Below are 14,366 nucleotides of genomic sequence, written 5' to 3'. Positions count from 1 at the left end.
GAGGGAGGGAGGGAGGGAGGGAGGGAGGGAGGGAGGGGAGGGACGGGGCAGGGCGGGGTGGGCAGGGCAGTAAGGTGGCTGTCGGGGTCGGGTGGTGCTCGGCAGCCTTTGGCGCACCAGCGGAGCCAGAGCTGTAGGGACTGTGCGGTGGGTAAGGGGGAGCTGCTTGATGCAGTGTTGAGTACCGTAAAGGGAACACGCATCGGGGCTCGGCGTTTGGCGTCAGAGTTCTAGAACGCTAGCAGTCAGGGAAACGAGCATTGTCGGAACAGGGAGGCGCGACAGCTAGCAGCAAACGGATCGGGCGGGGCGGGGCGGGGCGGGGCGGGGCGGGGCGGGGCGGGGCGGGGCGGGGCGGGGCGGGGCGGCCGTCGGGTGAGCCGCGACACCGCGAAAAATGAGCACGTCATCGGGTTGCTACTCTGGCCGAAAGTGTTTGCGGATGTATGTGTTGCAAACACGAAAGCATTTGAGGTTTCTAAAGCAAAAAGTACATACGACCAAAAATGTCGCTTTCGCATTCAAGGAATGTCGCTATGTGCCTACACGGCGCGTCGCTGCTCACAAACTGCTAAAATTGATACCGTATCTTTTGTGTCCAGGAATGCAAATGTCATGTCCCTACGGCGCGGCTTACCCGTTTTCTGTGTTGTTTCTTCGGTTGCAGTTAGGCAAGCACCCCCAAACCCCCCCCCCCCCCCCCCCAAAAGTTGGCTCGTACCACTGGCCTGCCGCTGCCACCACATTCCACCCCGCGCACAGCATCTTCGCACCCGTTTGATCCAAAGACTGTGCACCTTACCTGCCATCTACCACTTTCTCGCGCTGCGTACAGCTCCCGACCGCCAGCCCCCAGCCCCACTCCCCCTTCCTCACCAACTCCCTTACCAACATGTGCCCGCCACACACACACACGCACACGCAGGGCGGTGCCTACGGCCGTGATGACGGATTCATTGACGACGGCGACGACGACGGCGGCGCGTACGGGCGGAGGAGGAGGATGAACGAGGCAGAGGAGGTAGGGGTGGCGCAGGCGCAGGCGAGAGTTGCATGGTGAGGAGAGAGGCCCCTGTTGATGCGCCTGTACCGTATCCTGATGCAATGCCGTACACGTGCAGGAGGAGGCGGCGCGGCGGCTGCAGAACGCCAAGCGGGGCGCCGCGGGCGGCTCACAGCCAGGCGGCGCGGGCGGCAAGCGGCGGAGAATGCAGGTACGGACCCCGGGATTGGACTGAGCAGCTGTCAGGCGGCAGGCGGCAGGTGCAGGGGTTGTGCAGGCCCGCGGCGCGGCAAGCGGTGTGGGCCTCTGCACCACATTCCGTATGCCCCTGGACCGCTTTGACCGCCCTGCCGGATTAGGGCGTGCTGGCTCGCACCGTCCCACGCTCACTGCTCCTGCTGGTGGTGGTGGTCCTGCCGCTGCTGCTGGGTGTGGCGTGGAAGTGGCGTGTTGAGCTCACAACCTCCCGGTGCCGCCGCAGGAGGAGAGCGAGGATGAGCTGCCAGACGACGACGAGGAGGAGGAGGTGAGCGTGGGAGTGTGCACGTGAACCAGGAGGGTGCCGGGCTGAGGGCACCCACCCACCCGCCCGGGGGCTCGGGTAAAGCCGTGCGTGCGGTGGGGTTTCCGTGCACCAGTCCGACCGTGTATCGCACGCATGTCTCAGGCTCCACTCCACTGCCACACCCGCCTTGAACGTACGTCGTCCCACATGGGCTCTGTTTTTCAAAATTCCGCTAACCCCACCTGCGCCTGCTGCTGTAACCTTGCCACCACCCCCCACCCTCAGGAGTATGTGGACAGCGAGGAGGAGGAGGGAAGCGACGACGAGGAGGGCGGCGGCGGCGAGGGCAGCGAGGAGGAGGAGGAGGAGGACGAGGAAGAGGGCGGGGGCGGCCGCCGGGAGGGGAGACAGGTGCGGCCTCAGGCATGGGGGTGGGGAGGGGAGGCAGCTGCCTGGAGCCGGCAGGCACACGCAGGCCCGTGCCTCACCTGCTGTCGTTGTTTGGATTAGCTACTTCGAGGCTCTCTCAGCCCCCTGCTCCACTAAACCTGCCTGTCTGCTCGCCTGCCTGCGCTCCTGCCTGCAGAAGAGCAAGACGCCGCCGCCACGGCCCGCCGCGCCGCCCCTGCGCGGCAAGGTGGTGCTGGCGGCCAGGCCGTCCGCCGCCGCCGCCGCGGGGCCGCCCGCCGCCAAGGTGCGGCGCGGCGTGGTGCTGTCGGACGACGAGGACGACTGAGGGCAGCAGGCGGCGAGAGCAGCGGGTGGGGAGGGCAGATCGAAGAGGAAGAGAGCCAGGGGAGGAGGGGCACGGGGAGGACGAGGTGGGAGTGTTGCAGGGCAGCAGATTAGGCGGAGCAGGCGCGTGTATCACTACAGGCCGGACCCGGACCATGCGGATGCGGGCGTGGGTGCGTGGGAGCGCTGGGGCACGGCCGCGGGAGGATGTCAGGGGGAGCGGTGTGCGAAGGTGCGGTGACACTATTGCGGCCGCAAGGTGTAAGCAAGCACTGAAGGCTAACTTGCGTTCGGCGCCCTGGCGTCGGCGCACGACAGCTTCAAGCCCAGCATGATATGACACATTTGATGCAAGAGCCTGAGGTTCTGCAGCCTGGAGTGGAGGTGGGTGCGCGGTCAAGCCGGCGGCAGAGCAGGGTCCCGCCGTCTAGGCCAAGGGGGCAGGAGGCCGCTCGACGGCCGCGAGCGCGCTTCGGCGGACCGTATAAAGCGCTATTGTCGCACTTGCAACACCTCGCCAGAGCTACTGAATTCCTTTGCACTGAGCAGCTCGCAGTAAAGTTTTCTTGCATATTCCGTGTCCTAGCAAACCATACGACCCGTGGAGGCTCTTCACTTGCTGTGCCCACCGAGCTCTCCACGGCGTGTTGCAAGCGTGATTCTAGTGAGTACCTAGACCTGTATTGAATGCAAGATTGGCCGAGGGCGTTTTGGCGGCGATTCGGTTCCGCTCAGATTGGAACTTTTTCTTCAACTTCCTGAAATTAGGAGAGCAGGCGCTGCGGACATACTCATAGAAATTTAGGGTCCGCCTCGACATACATACACAGACTCTGGACAGGCCCAGCGTGCAAAGGCCACACGCAATTCACCCGTCCCACGAAGAGAACGCGCGCGCCTCAGAGGCGCAGCTGCCGGCCGGCGCAACTTGTTCGCAACCTGGACGCTTACGCGCTCCTGTGACACACCAAGCGCTTTGAGGCTCTCCTTTGAACCCTGGCCTGCTGCGCTCGGGTCCTCGCGCCAGAACAAACTTGCGTGGGCAACTGAGAGCGGCTCAAAATGGCTAGCATCTGCTCAAGCCTGGTCTTCGACTGCGAGGTGCGGCTGCAGCGCGCACACGCCCATGCTTGCGTGAAGTTCGATTCTGGGACTCTCCCCTGAGCGGCCGCCGCACGACCACCTGCAGGTTCTGCTCGACAACGAGCAAAACCAATCACAGCGAATGCTGGACCAGCTGGAGAGCGTTGTCCTCCCGGCGCTCGATAGGTCCTGTCGGCCTGCTTCTCCGCTCGCCCGCGACGTGAGTTGGGCGAGCAGGCATGAATAGGTTTCGAGCTCCCCTTCAGGAACTCGTGCTCAGCGGGAACGAGCCCGGTCCGCGCTGCCGAGGAAGCGTTGGTGGCAGTTAGCAATCCGCCGGGATCCTCGGCGCGACCCAGAAACTGAGTTGCTGATGGCTTTTTTCGCGCGCAGATTCTGGGTCTAGTCAATGGCTATCTGGCTGGGCGAGCAGGGCCTCTAGAGCAGTCGGAGCTCACCCTCCTGGCTCGACATTTGGCCGCCCACTCTGCGAACTGCTTTGACGTGTTCATCCGGTCGGCGCTCTCTACAAATGGCGTAGAATGCTTCAAGTGAGTCGCCTTAAGAACGGGATTGTTGGTCGGCAGCCGCACACAAGTCGTTTTCGTGACGCATTTGCCTGGAAACGTGGCTAGGATGCCGTCACGGCGCATAGCATATGGTTGACAGCAACCAAGGCATGTGGAAACGGGCTCGGCGCGGAAAATGCGGCACGCAGTAGCAAGCCTCACAAGCTTTTCTCCCCCCCTCACCTCCTGCACGCAATGCTCGCAGGTCGCTGCGGCACTCGTTCCTGGTGGTTCGCGGTCGCGGCGAGTACGAGGGCATGGAGTTCATCGTGGAGCCGGCGCTGCGGGCGCACTTCACCATCCCGCACCCTTCGCCCGACTACGAGCAGATGCTCGCGCGCGCGCCGGACGTGTTCGTGGGCGGCAGCTGCCGCCTGGCGCCGCTGGTGCAGCTGCTGTGCGCGCTGATGGCGGACAGCTTCGAGCGGCAGGGCCTGGCGCTGCCGCCCTGGCGCAAGGAGGCCGCCATGCTGTCCAAGTGGCTGCCGGCGCCCAGCCGCACACGCGACGTGCCCGTAGTGGCGCGCGCGCACTCGGCCACCGCCGTCGACCTGCCGCTGCCCGCCGTCTCCACCCTCCCCTTCGACCTCCCCACCTTCAACTCCACCAGCGGCTGCACCGCCGCCGCCGCGGCACCCGCCCCGGCCAGCCGCGGCCCGGCGTTTGCGGCCCAGCCCATCCATGTGTCTGCCCTGACGCCCCACGCCGTCTTCGGCTTCGGCATTGGCGGCGGCATCGGCTCCATCGCCGCGGCCACCACCGGGGCTGGCAACATCGAGAGCGGCAGCTGCTGCGGCGGCATTGACAGCGGCTACGGCATTGCGTCTGACGCCAGCGCCCTGCTGCTTGGCTTCGGCCTGGGCGGCAGCCACGCCGACGCCATGCTCGACAGCGCCGCCGGCATTGCCGGCTACAGCTGCGGCGCCGGCGCCGGAGGTGGCAAGGACTGCGAGGGCGTGTTCAGTTTGGGCTGCTCGCCCGATGGCGAGCTGCCGATGCAGCTGCCGCCGGCGATGCTGGGGCACAGCAGCCGGCGCTCGCTGCGGCGGCCGGCGGTGCACCTGGGCTTTGAGCCCTGCGCGCCGGCACCCGCGGCGGCGGCGGCCGCGCTGTCGGTGTCGGTGTGGGGCGGCTCGCCTCCGGCGCCCGGCGGCGCCGCCCGCAGCTGCGGCAGCTGCAGCGGCAGCAGCAGCAACAACAACAGCTTCGGCGGCCGCGGCACGGGCCTGCTGTCGGCCAAGCTGCAGCGCAGCGCCGCCGCCGCCGCCGCCGCCGCCCCTGCTGCCGGCCCCGCAAGCGGCCAACAGCAGCAGCCGCAGCAGCAGCAGCCGCAGCAGCAGCAGCAGCAGCCCCAGCGCATCATTGAGACGCGGCCGCCTGCGTACCAAGGCGGGATGTGCATCCGCGTGGTCAAGCTGGTGGGATTCAACGTGCCGCCGCCGCCGCCCGCCGCCGCCAACTCCATCGCCGCTGCCGCCCAGGCGCCGGCGCAGCGTGCGTAGAGGTGCCTGCGGCGGCGACGGCGGCGGTGGTGCGCTGCCGGACACACGTGGCGGCGCAGTTGCCTAGCAGTAGCAGTAGCAGCAACTGCCTCTACCGCCGTGCGTTGCGTGGGCGGTGCGCAGTACCGTATAGCATTAGCAGCATGTATGGAATGTGGCAGTAGCATGTGGAAGCGCTGCTGAAGAAGAGCGCAAGCGGTGTGAGCGCATGCACCTTGCTGATAGCCGGGAACCGGAGACAGAAGACTCCACGATGACGACGACGAAGTCGAGAAGCACATCTTTTCTATTGCTGCATCGCCGTCGGTTGCACGATTGCGGACAGTTTTCCTTGAGCTTTGACGACGACCGCGTAGGTATTGGTGTTGACTGCGGATGTTCCCGTGTGTGTGTGGGTTTGCGTGACACGTGCTATTGAGGGAAACTGCGGGTGGACGCGTCTGCGAACGGCTTGTGGGGTGCGCAACAAAGTTTTGGGGAGAACACCCCGTGCTGGTCTTTTTTCCTCCACATGCTGCAGGCACAAAAAGCGTCCTCCCATCCAGGTAGTCCTAAATTCTGTTGAGAGTGGGTGCGAGTTCATTTACCCCATGGGTGTTGCAGTTGAGTGGGCATTTGCTTTCTGATGGCTTCGCATTAATCAAGAGGTAGTTACAATTAAATCAAATCAGAGCGCTGCCGGGCATCGGCGTGCACAAAAAGAGCACATGGCTACGGAGCTCGCACTATTTCTGCTGAGGCTCCGGGCACGGCATGCAGCCGCGGAGTGTGGGGCCAGGTGTCTCGGGCCTTCGCCGCCCTGTAGCACGGGGAGCCCCCCTCACGTGTGCGGTTGCTACCGCTGTGATCTGTCCGGATGCTCAGGTCGTGTGAAGCTCCGTGCCAGGGCATGCTGCATGCGCATGCATAGCTGCATGCATGGCAATACGGCGCTACCTGCAAAGAATCCTTATGGCAACTGCTGGATGTTATGACAATAAATAAAACCCCATTTTGTGGTGCACGTGTGGGCGTTTTGGCGTGGTGTCGCCGATCGGAGGTCAAGGGGACCAGGGATTGCCCAAGACGTCTGCCTGGGCAAGTGAAGGATGCCCGTTTATGATGGGATCTGTGTGGGTGTTGCTGTGGGTTGACAGCAGGAGGTGCACTCGAGCAAGGACAATAAAAATCAAAAGAAAGGGCAAACTGCCGCTGGCGCTCAGCCTGTGCTGGTGGCGAGGCGTGCTTTTCCCTCCCCTGTTTTTTGGGGGCGCGCTCCGCGCAAGAGGAGGCGCCCTTCCACACATACACATTCCACTTCTCACTTTTTATGGCGGCCGCGGGATTCGGGACCAGCCAAACTATTGATTGCTGTCCGCGCACGCGCCACGCGGCGGTGTGGGATGGTTTTTTTGCGTGTCCTGCTTGCATGAATGGATGGATTTCGGTCGCTGTGCGCGCATCGACCAAGATGTGCATGCACGCAGGCAGGCAAGGGCGTGAGGGCATTGTTCGTTTACAAGCCCTGAGACTGCTGCGGGTCTAACACGTGCATTTGTGGATGTTCTCAGGGTAGCTGGTGGGCTGAGAAGGATACAGGACCAGCTTGCATTGGCATCCGGCAGGCACACGCGCACGCCGACAGGGTAGGACATCAATACATTGGATGCCGGTTACGGCATCGGCAGGACAGCGAGGGATGGACAGGTTGCGTGTGGAGTGGGGGCACAGGAACGCAATCGGTGACGTGCGTGTGGTGACAGTTGATAGGGAGGGCCCCCAGAGGGCAGAAACAAATGGGCTACGATGTGCTGATGCTGTGCGTGTGTGTGTGCGTGTGCGTGGATTTGCTGTGTTTTGTTGGCGTGTCCGTTGGAAGTGTTATTCATAACCATAAATAATGCGGCTGCTGCGCACTCACGCACACTTGTGCACGTGGGACGACTGACGTGCGCGGGCTGTGACGCGAACGGCGACAGCTGCACCACTGGGGGCAATATTTGAGGAGTAGGGTAGGGGTGAGACGGAGCGGAGCGCCGAGGAGGCGGCGGCGTCCGGGCCCAAGTGGGGACGGGGCCGGGGCACAGACTGCGGCCGGTTGTGAGGAGGCGTGCAATTGCCCGCGGAGGGCGAGGGGCGCAGGAGTGTGCATGTACTTGTGTGTGTGTGTGGACATGCCAGGCTGTTGATATGGTGTGGTATGGTGAGGCGCCCACGCGGCATCCGGGTTACAAAACTCAACGTCGCACGGCACGCCACGACGGTTGGCTATGGTGTTGAGGCGCGCACACACATGCGGGTGGAACATGCAGGTGCAGGAAACAAATGTACACGACCAGGTTGTTTGCATTGCACCGGACAAGAAAGGTGGCTCGCCCTCTCTCGTACTACAGATTTCATCTGATTGCGGAGTGGCGCAATGGTACATAAGTTGGGGTATTTACTACGAGTACAGGCTAGCACTGAGGAGATAAGAAAGGTGGACCTCTTCAGGAGAGCATGAGAGTGGTGTGCGGTAGGTGGAATGTACATAGGGTAGACGCCACAGAAAGCGTGCGCACAGGCTTCGGTTATACAGGCATCCCATGCATACTGCTATCTTACTGCAGACGAATGAAAAGCATTGACGGACCCCGCTGTAAAAATATCCGAGTGGAGACTTTCATTACGTGGAAGATTCGTTGCCTCGTTGGGACGAAAATTCCAGTACGCAGCCCGGTTTCACTTTCCCAGCTCTGGCCTCCATTCCAGAATGCAATTTCTTTGGACCACCTCATCAAGCCCCCGGAGGCCCGGAGCGCAGCGATTCTGCGATGAGGCGGGCTGGGAGGGGGGGGGGGGCGGCGGCTGGGAGAGGCGTGCGTGGCAGAGGGAAGGTCTCCGTGGATCAGGTCGGGAGGGGGAGGGGAGGCGGGTGGAGGAGTTGCGAAGTCAGCAGCCAGGCACGTGGGGGCATCGGTGACAACGTGTGGCGCGGGTCGCACTGGTCTTTGGGCTGTGCCCGCGCCCCGCGGATCAGGGAATCAGGGAATCAGGGAATCAGGGAGGCCGAAGCCCCCAGGAAATGCCCTATCCATAGACCATAGCTGGCTGCCCCGCCCCCTGAATCACTGTGCTCCAGGGGTTGAGGGTGTGGGAGGCTGATTCCCACGGTACTGCGCAGTGAGCACATGAGGTGGGGCGAGTTTGGCGTGTGGCTGGCGGCTGTGTATGTGTGCATGCGGGAGTGGTAGCCGAGCAGGCCATACATCAAAGGCAGCGGGAGGCAGCGTGTGCTGCTTGTCCCTCAGACCAAGTCAGGCCAAGCCGCTCTGAGTGCTCTCCGCGTCTGCGCGTTGGGGGTTACAAAATCCGGACCAAGGTGACCAGCAGCAGCAGCAGCACAATGCTTCGTGCGTACAATCTACAAACCTCGTCAGCCCCGGCTAGGCTCCCCCCTTATCCTCCAATGCCAAGCAGAATACACTCAGCCCCCAACGCACAACAGCAGGGCGGGACCGGGACCGATGACTTGCTGCCCCCTCCCGCGATGCACCAATACGCTTCCCCGGCGTCAAGTGGCGTTGACAGCCACCTCCACACCACACGCTGTGTTGCACGGTGCCGTGTCAGCCGCCGTGTCAGCCGCAGCAGCCGCGCACACATGGCGCATGCACCGGCCCGTGCGGCGTTGCGCCAACACACCACAGCCCCGGGCCCCCCAACGCACCAATGGGCACCGACGTGCTCGGGGTCCCCGGCAGGTCAACCAGGCCGCCGCCCTCTCGGCACCCCCCGCCTCCCCCACCCCCCGGCCCCCTCAATACCAAATGTGCACAACCGCAACGGCCCGTACCGTACTCGCCCTTTTACCATTACTCGCACCGTGCCCGGGCCCCCAAAAGCCCGCAGCGACCCCTACCTAGCCCAGTCAGCCCTGTCACCCATCACTCAAACACACATATACACACATCCCACACATTCTCTCGCTGTGCACACAAATCCACACACGTTCCCACGCACCGCGCTTCCCGATCCACACCTCCTCTTCCTCCCCACCTCCTCCCACGCCCTCTCCCACGCGCCCACACCCCGCCTACGCCTCCTCCTCCTTGGCTTCCGTCTTCACTGCCGCCGCCTCCTCCTTCTTCGCCTTCTCCTGCTCCTTGCGCCCCGCGCAGCTGGCCTTGTGCTCGGCCGACCAGTGCTTGCGCTGGCAGTCGCGCGAGCAGTAGCGAGCCTGAGAACACATCACACACACACATGATGGCAAATGAATGAGGGCATCACAATGTGTGTGCTGCACACGTAAATGCTTAGGGCAGTCCATTCCACTGGCTTCGCCCTCACGTAGCCCTTCTCCGCCTTCGCCCCCCTTCCCCGCCCGCCCTCCCGCCGCCCCCCTCACCTCGCGGCAGCTGCCGCAGCGCATCATGCGTGTGCTGGGCATGTGGCAGGCGTGGCAGATGCGGCCCTTGAAGAAGTCCGTCAGCATCACCTGAGCGGCCGAAACGAAACGAAAGCCCGCCGTGTGTGTGTGTGTGTGTGTGTGTGTGTGTGTGTGTGTGTGTGTGTGTGTGTGTGTGTGTGTGTGTGTGTGTGTGTGTGTGTATGTGCGTGTGTATGTGTGTTAGGGTGAGCGCGGCACAGCGGGGTGCTGGGGGCTAAAGGCCGGCCATGGGGAGGGGCGCGGGTGTGGCCGCAATGAGTGGTTGGATTCGTGGTCGCAACATGCCGCGGTTCGGGCAGCCCCCCCCCCCCCACACACACACACATACACAATTGTTCCGTTTGTTTTCGTTTAACACACATACACACACGTGGATCTCGGTTACTGGTTGTGTCATACACAGCCTGTCACACACACACACACACACACACACACACACACACACACACGCACACACACACACACACACACACACGCACACGCACACACACACTCACACGCACACACATCATCACAGCCTCCCGCCCCCCCCCCCCGGCCCCCCCACCTCGGCGGTGGCCTTGATGTCCGCCTCCTCGGGCGCCTCCCGGCCCTCCGGCGCGGGCAGCTCGCGCTCCGCCTGGCCCGTGCACTGCAGGTAGGCGTCCAGAGCCTGCACGCGGCGGCCTGTGTGTGTGTGGGGGGGGGCGTGCAGGTGGGTGTGTGGGTGTGGGTGTGTGTGTTAGGTGGGAGTGGGTGTGGGTGTGAAGGTGTGTGTGTGTGTGAAGGTGTGTGGGTGTGGGTGTAGGTGTGGGAGTGGGGTGGGTGATTGTGGGGTGTGTAGGTGTGTGTGTGTGTGTGTGTGGCGGGGGGTTTAGGTGTGTGTGTGGGGAGGGGGGGTTGCAGGTACCAGCCCAAACTAAGCCGAACCCAATGCACGGAGTGGGGAGGTCGGTGGAGGGTTGGCAGTGGGCGTGTGTGACTGTGCGTGCTGCTTTGCTGACACCGAGGTCGTGGCGGCCCCATCGGGTCGGTGGGGTGATGCCGCGGCAGGCGTGTGCCCTATCCAGGCGGGGACCCGACTCCTCACTCTCGGGCCCGACGTGCTCCGCCCCGGTCGGCAGCTCGAACTTGGAGTGCCAGTCGGCCGGGATAAAGTCCTCCTGCGCAAGTGGTGCACACACGCGTGGAGGAGGCGGTGGCGGGGTGGGCGGTGGCGTGGTGGGCGCGGTGTGTCCCGGCCCCCTGCCCACTGCTGCGCCTCTCCTCCTCGCATAGCCTGGGCGGCAGTCTGGCAGACATCGCTTGCTCCGCCAGTCCGCGCCCAATGCTGCTCGCCCTCTTGCCCTCCCGCTGCCCTCCCCCCAAGCCCTTCTGCCCTCCCCTACCAGCCCTCCTCCTGCCCTTCCGCCCCCCCCGCTCTCCTGCACTCGTGCGCTCTCTCTCTCACCGCCGTCACGCCGGCTCCCTCGCTGAGGCCCCTCAGGCCGCAGGGGCTCTTGCCGCAGGCGCAGCGCACCACGCGCGGCTGCTGCTTGGGCAGGTCGCCGAAGCAGGTGACGAAGGCGGTGACCTTGGGGTGCTTCCAGGCACTGTGTGGCGTGTGGTGTGTGGGAGGGTGGGGTAGCCGTCGGTGAAAGTCGGAGTACATGAATCACAAGTTCAGAGGCTGGATGTGTGGTGCTGTGGGTTCGGGCTTGGGGCGCCCGGAGGGATAGGACGCCACCCCCAAACGGGACCTGCTTGATTGAGGTCGGGCATATATTATCCTGTGCTCCATGAACGGCTACCCCTACCCCCAACCCCCCTTCCCGAAAGCATATGCCAGGGCACGGAACAGGGCACAACCTCCCTTTACTGCCCACTGCCTGAGCTATGAGAACACTTGCCCCCCACCACCACCACCCGCCTCATGGACGACTGTTCCCCAGCTTCCAATGTGTGTGTGTGTGTGTGTGTGTGTGTGTGTGTGTGTGTGTGTACGTGTGTGTGCGCGTGCGTGTGTGCCTATGTACCGCGTGTTGGGTCACCACGCGGCCAGAGATTGAGTGCGTGTCACACGGGGTAAAGCAGCAGTCAGTCAGTACGTCGGGCGCACCCACGTGTCGTCTTTGCGCCGCTGCGGCTGCTGTGTCTGCAGCTTGTCGGGGAGGCCCACGAACATGCAGCCGGGCCCCGGCACCGGGTCGGTGGTGTCGCAGGGCGCTGCACATGGTGTAAAACACACACACACACACACACACACACACGTACACACATACAGGTAGGTAGATATTCAGGTAGGTACCGTTCACACAGCACACGCAGGTAGGTCAGGCGGTCACATGAGCAGCAGACGGACAGTCGAGAACGCAGCAACGGAAAGGAATCGACACCGTGCGCGCAAGTTGTGCACTGCACGCGTCAGGACGCATGCTATTGACGACAAGCAGCCAGGCGACACGTGTCCTATCATGGGTGTTGATGTGCAAGTAATACGATGTAGGTTTGGCCCCAGCGGCACGCGCCAGTGCGGGCCAGTGTGTGTCTGTGCTGGTGTGTCCACTGTGGTACGGCAGCTGGTACGGCCTTGTGGGGCCCCACGACAACGTCTCTTTTATTATGTCAACGGGCAGCACGGCTAGCTTAGCCGCTTGACGTGATGCCCAGATGACAGTAATGCGGTCCTGGCGGCGCCGCAGTCGTCCCCCGCACCCCCCCCCCCCCCGCGTCGCCTGCGGCCGCGCTCACCTAGGCACACCAGGTCCGGGTGGTAAGGCACATACCAAAGCTGCGACGCCGCCATTGTTTCTACGTTTCTAGTAATATGTTGCTTGATAGTCAGTAAAAGTACGGGCGCTTACAACGGCGTGGCAAGTGCAACGAGTGAATTCAGCTTGCCGAGTGGCGTGCGCAGCGACGGCTGTCCGCTCTGATGCACAATATGTTATTTCAAGTTTAGTGCGATGTAAACAGAATTGTTTGAGGAAGCCTTTGAGCAAGTTCACCGTTCAGTCGTCGATTTGCCATTGACCGCCGCCCCCATCCGTGTGCAATCAATTGCGTGCTTGCGCCAGTAAAACTTCCGCGCTTCAATGTCCGAATACTGTCCCTCGCTGACACAGCGGCAAACAGGGGTCACCTGTCTTACGAGCGTGTTTGGCCCAAGGGTCTTTCGCGCGTCGCGTTCGTTGGCAGCCAAGTTGGCAGCCTGGCGCAGCGTCGCGAGGTACCTAGGTGTCTGGGATGTGTGGGGCTTTGCCTTTCACGCAGCATAGAGCTTCCTGCAGGAGTTCACTTCCACTGCACTTCTCCAGGAGGGGGCGGGAGGGGGCGGGAGAGTTGAGGCTGGGTGGGGCGTGTCAGGGGGCGTGTCAGCGGAAGACTTGATCCGTCATGGCCACGACAGGTTAGGGAGCTCCTCTGAGGCTACCAGAACCACGCACATTTACCAGTGCTCGTATCTTCCATCTACACTGTAGAAATGTGCCCAAAATCCGCCGAAGGCGGAGAAAAATTTTTGGGTTTGGGTGCCACGCATCTACACAGTGTAGACAGTTTTGGCCGGTTTTGGCGCAAAAATGGGGGAAGCGCAGACGTTTTGGGGGCCTTGGGGGCTTAAGTGTAGATGCCGCGGTCAGGGTCATCTGCGCATGTGTAGATGCCGGGTGCCTGAGGGCATCTACAAGATACGAGCACTGACATTTACCGGAGGGATCCACACTCCGGATGACCTTTCAGCGGCGCGCAGGCCCTCCCCCCCCCGCCCGCGCTCCCCGGCAGTGCCCGGTCCCTGCCACCACATGGCGTCCGCTGATGTACATGTAGACAAGACTGCGGCCCCTCGTTACCCTGTCACACAACTTGTACCTAGCTGCCCGGCGCCCCTGTTGACTTGTTTGCGCTTCAGCGACCGGGCCCGCACGGCAACCAACTCTGCCGAAAGCAGTCGGCGCATAGCACGCGTTTGCTGGAGACATGCAGCTGAAGTAATTAACGCGACACTACTAATATTATACTTATACTATCACGCGTTGCCAACATGTCGAATAGGGGCGCCTCCGCTGTGAAGGTAAAATCGAGAGCGCGGGCTTGCACCTCTGCAAAGCCGAGCTGGACGCATTCGTCGCGTAATATGAAATACAACATCTTGCAATCAAATACGTACACAGGCGAAGGGCGGCGAGTCTGAACCGCTGAACCAGGTGCCGGTGCTGGACGTGTCCAACATCACCCCGGAGCAGTTCTGGGCCGAGTACGTTGCGCCGCGCAAGCCGGTAGGGCCGAGAGCTCGGCAGCTGGCTCGATGCCCTGAGGCTGTGTGTGTACGATTTGCATGTGTGTGAGAAAATGGCTTGTCTACAGGGGCTGCCCCAGGGGAGGGGAGCGGACGGGCCAGGCCCTCAGCAGGTGTCGGCATGGCAGCGGGTGCCGGGGCAGTGCCGCACAGGGCTTGCCCCCTCCTGATCAGGACCTGGCTGCTGGGCCTCCACACCCACCGCCCTCCAGTACACCGCATCCGCATCCCTGGTTCCCTGTACTTCGGCGGGTTGCCTCGCCGCTCACAAACCCACCCCACCCCATTGCTCACCTGCCCCCCCCC

At 63.0% G+C, this 14,366-nt stretch overlaps 4 protein-coding genes across 4 annotated transcripts in view; 3 read left to right on the top strand and 1 right to left on the bottom strand.

Moving 5' to 3' along the window:
• Window positions 1-2,680, top strand: part of CHLRE_16g694204v5 (uncharacterized protein) — a 6,526-nt gene extending 3,846 nt beyond the window's left edge. The window contains exons 5-9 of the mRNA XM_043071774.1: window positions 926-1,021; window positions 1,122-1,214; window positions 1,485-1,529; window positions 1,794-1,919; window positions 2,095-2,680. Of these exons, the coding sequence (XP_042915302.1) occupies window positions 926-1,021; window positions 1,122-1,214; window positions 1,485-1,529; window positions 1,794-1,919; window positions 2,095-2,244 (510 nt within the window). The 3' untranslated portion in view covers window positions 2,245-2,680. The remainder of the gene's footprint in view (window positions 1-925; window positions 1,022-1,121; window positions 1,215-1,484; window positions 1,530-1,793; window positions 1,920-2,094) is intronic.
• Window positions 2,681-2,774: 94 nt separating this feature from the next.
• CHLRE_16g694203v5 (uncharacterized protein) lies at window positions 2,775-8,033 on the top strand. Its single transcript, XM_001699260.2, has 4 exons — window positions 2,775-3,344; window positions 3,433-3,546; window positions 3,720-3,877; window positions 4,101-8,033. The coding sequence occupies exons 1-4, from the start codon at window positions 3,306-3,308 to the stop codon at window positions 5,395-5,397; spliced, it is 1,608 nt and encodes a 535-aa protein (XP_001699312.2). The 5' UTR covers window positions 2,775-3,305; the 3' UTR covers window positions 5,398-8,033.
• Window positions 8,034-8,706: 673 nt separating this feature from the next.
• Window positions 8,707-12,994, bottom strand: CHLRE_16g694202v5 (uncharacterized protein). Its single transcript, XM_043071773.1, has 7 exons — window positions 12,515-12,994; window positions 11,887-11,989; window positions 11,235-11,376; window positions 10,875-10,947; window positions 10,353-10,471; window positions 9,764-9,853; window positions 8,707-9,595 (listed from the first exon to the last, which is right to left on the bottom strand). Exons 1-7 carry the CDS (start codon window positions 12,567-12,569, stop codon window positions 9,452-9,454), a joined length of 726 nt encoding a protein of 241 aa, XP_042915301.1. The 5' UTR covers window positions 12,570-12,994; the 3' UTR covers window positions 8,707-9,451.
• Window positions 12,995-13,614: 620 nt separating this feature from the next.
• The window catches only part of CHLRE_16g694201v5 (uncharacterized protein), a 9,096-nt gene continuing 8,344 nt past the window's right edge, over window positions 13,615-14,366 (top strand). The window contains exons 1-2 of the mRNA XM_043071772.1: window positions 13,615-13,835; window positions 13,936-14,040. Coding sequence (XP_042915300.1) covers window positions 13,806-13,835; window positions 13,936-14,040 — 135 coding nt within the window. The 5' untranslated portion in view covers window positions 13,615-13,805. The remainder of the gene's footprint in view (window positions 13,836-13,935; window positions 14,041-14,366) is intronic.

The sequence above is a fragment of the Chlamydomonas reinhardtii genome, chromosome 16 (assembly GCF_000002595.2).
Source record: "Chlamydomonas reinhardtii strain CC-503 cw92 mt+ chromosome 16, whole genome shotgun sequence".
Lineage (NCBI taxonomy): Eukaryota > Viridiplantae > Chlorophyta > Chlorophyceae > Chlamydomonadales > Chlamydomonadaceae > Chlamydomonas > Chlamydomonas reinhardtii.
This window is presented reverse-complemented; position numbering and strand designations above follow the sequence as displayed.

Bases quoted from the DNA above. Each gene is read 5' to 3' on its own strand.
- CHLRE_16g694203v5 (XM_001699260.2), top strand. From the start codon at position 3,306: ATGGCTAGCATCTGCTCAAGCCTGGTCTTCGACTGCGAG. The intron at 3,345-3,432 runs GTGCGGCTGCAG...GACCACCTGCAG, and splicing joins GCCTGGTCTTCGACTGCGAG to GTTCTGCTCGACAACGAGCA. The intron at 3,547-3,719 runs GTGAGTTGGGCG...TTTCGCGCGCAG, and splicing joins CTTCTCCGCTCGCCCGCGAC to ATTCTGGGTCTAGTCAATGG.
- CHLRE_16g694202v5 (XM_043071773.1), bottom strand. From the start codon at position 12,569: ATGGCGGCGTCGCAGCTTTGGTATGTGCCTTACCACCCGGACCTGGTG. The intron at 11,377-11,886 runs GTGGGTGCGCCC...CACGCCACACAG, and splicing joins CAGCGGCGCAAAGACGACAC to TGCCTGGAAGCACCCCAAGG. The intron at 10,948-11,234 runs GTGAGAGAGAGA...CCACTTGCGCAG, and splicing joins AGGGAGCCGGCGTGACGGCG to GAGGACTTTATCCCGGCCGA.